Source organism: Xenopus tropicalis, chromosome 5 (genome assembly GCF_000004195.4).
Source record: "Xenopus tropicalis strain Nigerian chromosome 5, UCB_Xtro_10.0, whole genome shotgun sequence".
Lineage (NCBI taxonomy): Eukaryota > Metazoa > Chordata > Amphibia > Anura > Pipidae > Xenopus > Xenopus tropicalis.
Genome location: NC_030681.2, coordinates 1,612,355 through 1,618,787, shown reverse-complemented (window position 1 = coordinate 1,618,787; position 6,433 = coordinate 1,612,355). Strand labels below are relative to the sequence as shown.

At 50.3% G+C, this 6,433-nt stretch overlaps 1 protein-coding gene across 1 annotated transcript; it reads left to right on the top strand.

Moving 5' to 3' along the window:
* The first annotated feature begins 231 nt into the window (after positions 1-231).
* On the top strand, positions 232-4,425 carry LOC101731586. Its single transcript, XM_004920458.4, has 2 exons — positions 232-2,795; positions 4,110-4,425. Exons 1-2 carry the CDS (start codon positions 977-979, stop codon positions 4,199-4,201), a joined length of 1,911 nt encoding a protein of 636 aa, XP_004920515.2. The 5' UTR covers positions 232-976; the 3' UTR covers positions 4,202-4,425.
* The last annotated feature ends 2,008 nt before the right edge of the window (positions 4,426-6,433 follow it).

Genomic DNA, 6,433 nt, shown 5'->3' with positions numbered 1-6,433 from the left:
ACACCCGCTCAGACTCACAGAGAGCCGCTACTGTCCCCAACATCCCACAGTATCACTACAGGCCTTATCAACCCGCACCTCTCGCCTCACAGCGGCTCTAGACCAATAGAATGGCCAATTTTCTCCCGCTTCATTTTTCTGACCAATTGGAAGCCTGATGTGCGACCTGCCGTGCAAACATCAGAGCCAATGGCAAGCCGACTCGATGTTCCGCTCCGCATCCACATTGACCAATGGGAAAACTTATCCGCAGGCTGCGCTTCCCGCCAAGTCTGAGGTAGAGAAACGGCGCCATTTGGCCCTAATAGTAACGGGACAGAGGGGGTTCCTTCCAGCTGCCCCCAGTCTCTCTAATTGTTTCCTATAAGGTGTGAGGCGCTGGAAGGGTTAATGCAAAGACCTTTGGGCAAAGGAGTTGCTTAACGGACTGGGTTCCCTTATCATTGTAATTATTGCTGCTGTTATACTCCTGTTATGGAGGTTTAGTTGATTACAGATACTACTTGGTTACTCCATTATTTTTTGGGGGGCTATCATTTCCCAGCATGCCCAGGGGCCCTGGAATCAGACCTGAGTGACGTTGGTGACGTTACCCATAGCAACCAATCAGATTGTTGCTTTTATTTTCCAACTCGCAGGTGTCCGTTCAAATCTGATTGCTGAATGGTTGCTATGGGCAGCATCCCCGGCGATGTTGGCTTACACAATATAATACATTTGCCTTTAGACTCGGACAGAGAGGGAACTCTCCAGGGCATCCAGCACGAGACATGCCCCGAAGGGCAGAAAGTTTATTATTATTATTAACATGTAACGCGCCAACATGTCCCACAGCGCTACAGTAAGTTTATTCACTGAATCATATGAACCTTTGTGTCGCCTTTGTGTATTCCTCCCTGCAGAATGGGAAGCTGTAAGTGAGCTGCCATAGAGTAAGCCAGGCTGTGCCGCTGTGTGTGTATTACTGCCGCCATTCATGCCCCTCAGCGAATGGGCCCCACTGGCACAGCGCCAATACTCACTAGCCAACGAGCTGAGCAACATGGCGGCTATTCCAAGGAGTCAGAACCAGCGTCACGGGGTCCGGTTTGTATCAGAGCCTCTCGCACAATGGGCCCCACTGGCACAGCGCCAATACTCACTAGCCAACGAGCTGAGCAACATGGCGGCTATTCCAAGGAGTCAGAACCAGCGTCACGGGGTCCGGTGTGTATCAGAGCCCCTCACACAATGGGCCCCACTGGCACAGCGCCAATACTCACTAGCCAACAAGCTGAGCAACATGGCGGCTATTCCAAGGAGTCAGAACCAGCGTCACGGGGTCCGGTTTGTATCAGAGCCTCTCGCACAATGGGCCCCACTGGCACAGCGCCAATACTCACTAGCCAACAAGCTGAGCAACATGGCGGCTATTCCAAGGAGTCAGAACCAGCGTCACGGGGTCCGGTGTGTATCAGAGCCCCTCACACAATGGGCCCCACTGGCACAGCGCCAATACTCACTAGCCAACAAGCTGAGCAACATGGCGGCTATTCCAAGGAGTCAGAACCAGCGTCACGGGGTCCGGTGTGTATCAGAGCCTCTCGCACAATGGGCCCCACTGGCACAGCGCCAATACTCACTAGCCAACAAGCTGAGCAACATGGCGGCTATTCCAAGGAGTCAGAACCAGCGTCACGGGGTCCGGTGTGTATCAGAGCCCCTCACACAATGGGCCCCACTGGCACAGCGCCAATACTCACTAGCCAACAAGCTGAGCAACATGGCGGCTATTCCAAGGAGTCAGAACCAGCGTCACGGGGTCCGGTGTGTATCAGAGCCTCTCGCACAATGGGCCCCACTGGCACAGCGCCAATACTCACTAGCCAACAAGCTGAGCAACATGGCGGCTATTCCAAGGAGTCAGAACCAGCGTCACGGGGGTCACGGGGTCCGGTGTGTATCAGAGCCTCTCGCACAATGGGCCCCACTGGCACAGCGCCAATACTCACTAGCCAACGAGCTGAGCAACATGGCGGCTATTCCAAGGAGTCAGAACCAGCGTCACGGGGTCCGGTGTGTATCAGAGCCTCTCGCACAATGGGCCCCACTGGCACAGCGCCAATACTCACTAGCCAACGAGCTGAGCAACATGGCGGCTATTCCAAGGAGTCAGAACCAGCGTCACGGGGTCCGGTGTGTATCAGAGCCTCTCACACAATGGGCCCCACTGGCACAGCGCCAATACTCACTAGCCAACGAGCTGAGCAACATGGCGGCTATTCCAAGGAGTCAGAACCAGCGTCACGGGGTCCGGTGTGTATCAGAGCCTCTCGCACAATGGGCCCCACTGGCACAGCGCCAATACTCACTAGCCAACGAGCTGAGCAACATGGCGGCTATTCCAAGGAGTCAGAACCAGCGTCACGGGGTCCGGTGTGTATCAGAGCCTCTCGCACAATGGGCCCCACTGGCACAGCGCCAATACTCACTAGCCAACGAGCTGAGCAACATGGCGGCTATTCCAAGGAGTCAGAACCAGCGTCACGGGGTCCGGTGTGTATCAGAGCCTCTCGCACAATGGGCCCCACTGGCACAGCGCCAATACTCACTAGCCAACGAGCTGAGCAACATGGCGGCTATTCCAAGGAGTCAGAACCAGCGTCACGGGGTCCGGTGTGTATCAGAGCCTCTCGCACAATGGGCCACATTCGCACAATCGTTTCCCCACCTGTTGCACAGACGCCTTGGGACTCCCCGAGACACAGCCAAACAGCAGGGGAAGATGGAAAGCAGCTGCAGGTTCCTGCCACAAGGTAACTACATATAGTTGTCTTCTTGCTGTAATGGTGCCAGATGTGTTTGTATTTGCACACACGTCACTTACATACGGATTCACTGCCTGCGGTGCCCATCCAGCTTATTGTAGGTGCAGTCAGGGACATGCCTTAGGTGTGGGCATCATTACAGTGCCAATCTATGGTATAACTAGGGTACCAACTACTCTACCAACTACCCAGCCATATACAATGGGTTTAATGTCTATCTGCCCTGTACTTGTCTATATACCCAGGGCAGTGATTCTGTTATTGTTGTACCCAGCCATATACAAAGGGTTTGATGCCTGCCCAGTACCTAGCTATATACCCAGGGCAGTGATTCTATTATTGTTGTACCCGGCCTATTCAAAGGGTTTGCTGTCTATCTGCCCTGTACCTATCTATATACCTAGGGCAGTGATTCTATTATTGTTGTACCCAGCCATATACCAAGAGTGTGATGCCTGCCCAGTACCTAGCTATATACCCACGGCAGTAATTCTATTGTACCCCCCTCGAGTGCACCTATCTATATACCCAGGGCAGTAATTCTATTATTGCTGTACCCAGCCATATACCAAGAGTGTGATGCCTGCCCAGTACCTAGCTATATACCCAGGGCAGTAATTCTATTGTACCCCCTTCGAGTGCACCTAGCTATATACCCAGGGCAGTAATTCTATTATTGCTGTACCCAGCCATATACCAAGAGTGTGATGCCTGCCCAGTACCTAGCTATATACCCAGGGCAGTAATTCTATTGTACCCCCTTCGAGTGCACCTAGCTATATACCCAGGGCAGTAATTCTATTATTGCTGTACCCAGCCATATACCAAGAGTGTGATGCCTGCCCAGTACCTAGCTATATACCCCGGACAGTAATTCTATTATTGTTGTACCCAGCTATATACCCAGGGCACTAATTCTATTGTACCCCCCTTGAGTGCAACATTGCCCCCCATGTTTCCAAGCTTTCCTGACTATATGTTTTTGCCACTACCTGTGCTGTTCCTGCTGAACTCCCCTCCTTGCTCAGGGTATATTTTGCCTTTCCATGTCTGCGTAGCGTTTGGCAGCAGGCGAGTGAGAGCGGGCTGATGAATGCTCGGATTGCGTGCTAGTGAGAGATAGGGATGAGGGCAGCGAGGGGCTTGCATGCATTTAGCTAACATGCATAGAGTATTTGCATCCAGTGCAGTCATTCCCATGGCTTAGAGATAAGCAGCTCAAACCGCAGAACTTCCCTGCTGTTTATTTGTTGAATCACTGTTTTACCAAGAAACCTACATGATGAATATCTTGTTTTCCAGCTTCTTCTGTGTTTAATTCCGCTGACTTTATCCAGGCAAACAGCGCACAAACCAGAGTCAACACTTACAGCTACAGACATGCCTTGTGCTGAGCGGCAACGCCACAGGCCGAGAAGCTCAACAGCCTCAAACTCCCATTAGACTGTGCATTTGTGTAAACATTTCCTGCAACATTCCCTCTATTCCCACTTCTGCTAAGCAGTTGCACAATGTGTGTGTGTGTTATACTGTATTTATATAGTGCTACTGGGATGTGCAAGAAAAGCACCCCCTGGGAGGGCAAGCGTTGACATAAATAAGCCTAAATACACAGAGATTAGGTGCCTTGTGGTAGGAGATACAGGAGAAAGCAGTCTCTGCCCTGCAGAGCTTACAGTCTAAGTGGGTGGATAACATACAGGCAGAAATAGGAGGGCAAAGGTTTGGGCAATAGCCCTTAAAGTGGTACTGACACAAAAAACTACTTTTAAGGTTCATTAAAAGTTCCCTGTAGGTCATGCTGACCGGTTATCACTGATAGGGCTGCTTTTGTAAGTAATTGTTACTAGAAGTCCCTAAACCTGACCTTTCTCAGTCTGTCAGTTACAGCTTCTATTGCTAACGGACTCCTGCAGCACCAATATGGCCGCCCCCTCATAGAGGATCAAAGGGGATCAGATGGGTAACGTAAATGCATCTGGAAAATACTTTTAGGGCAAAATTATAAATATCATGCAAAGACAATGTTATAATATATGTAAAAAGGGGTCTGATTTCAGGTGTCAGTATCTCTTTAAGTTCCATGTCTGGGCCAGGTAAGGTTCTGTTGCTCTAAAAGGTAGGATCTGAGAAAAAAGAAATCATTCCCAGTATGTCCGGTTTGACAAACCTGTTGCAATATTCCCTGTGTGTTGCAATATTTGTATTTTATATAATTGCAGTTTGGTGACCAAATCGGCAGTGGCCAACTCATATAATGACCTTGCCTGAAAGAGCAGATTTGAATCTTAAAGGAACAGTAACACCAAAAAATTAGTGTATAAAACTAATTACGGTATAATGCACTGGTACAGCTGGGGTGTTTGCTACAGAAACCCTACTATAGTTTATATAAATACCCCGCTGTGTAGCCCCGGGGGCAGCCGTTCCTGCACTGGTACAGCTGGGGTGTTTGCTACAGAAACCCTACTATAGTTTATATAAATACCCCGCTGTGTAGCCCCGGGGGCAGCCATTCCTGCACCGGTACAGCTGGGGTGTTTGCTACAGAAACCCTACTATAGTTTATATAAATACCCCGCTGTGTAGCCCCGGGGGCAGCCATTCCTGCACCGGTACAGCTGGGGTGTTTGCTACAGAAACCCTACTATAGTTTATATAAATACCCTGTGCAGGAATGGCTTCCCCGGGGCTACACAGCGGGGTATTTATATAAAATATAGTAGGGTTTCTGTAGCAAACACCCCAGCTGTACCGGTGCAGGAATGGCTGCCCCCGGGGCTACACAGCGGGGTATTTATATAAACTATAGTAGGGTTTCTGTAGCAAACACCCCAGCTGTACCAGTGCAGGAACGGCTGCCCCCGGGGCTACACAGCGGGGTATTTATATAAACTATAGTAGGGTTTCTGTAGCAAACACCCCAGCTGTACCGGTGCAGGAACGGCTGCCCCCGGGGCTACACAGCGGGGTATTTATATAAACTATAGTAGGGTTTCTGTAGCAAACACCCCAGCTGTACCGGTGCAGGAATGGCTGCCCCCGGGGCTACACAGCGGGGTATTTATATAAACTATAGTAGGGTTTCTGTAGCAAACACCCCAGCTGTACCGGTGCAGGAACGGCTGCCCCCGGGGCTACACAGCGGGGTATTTATATAAACTATAGAATGCTCATTGTAAGAAAGACATACCCAAACAATGCTGGCTCCCCAGGGGTACCCAGTGCACGTGATGGGGGGTCCCTTTGTGAATGCCAGTCAGGGTTCGGGGTGACACATTATTTATCTGTAGGTTTGTTATGCACAAAGGGGCCCTGAGCAAATGTCGGAAAATCTCTTTCATATGTTTCCCACTAACCCTGTTGGGATGATAACCAGGAGAAGCCATATGCTGTCCTGATGTGGGGAGTCTCTTGTTGGACTCTAAAGGGTAATAATATATTTAGAACCAGAGAAGCGCAATATAATCCCCCGTATTTCCCTTTGTAGAGATGGGAAAAATGAAGCGCCACGTGCTGATTTTATCCCTAGTTCCGTTCGGAGAGATTCAATAGGGCTCCCCTCCAGAAACTGCCTTTTTAGTCTTGTTTGATGATCCCGCCGAGCAGACTTTGAGGGGAGCTGG

Bases quoted from the DNA above. Each gene is read 5' to 3' on its own strand.
- LOC101731586 (XM_004920458.4), top strand. From the start codon at position 977: ATGCCCCTCAGCGAATGGGCCCCACTGGCACAGCGCCAATACTCACTA. The intron at 2,796-4,109 runs GTAACTACATAT...CTTGTTTTCCAG, and splicing joins CTGCAGGTTCCTGCCACAAG to CTTCTTCTGTGTTTAATTCC.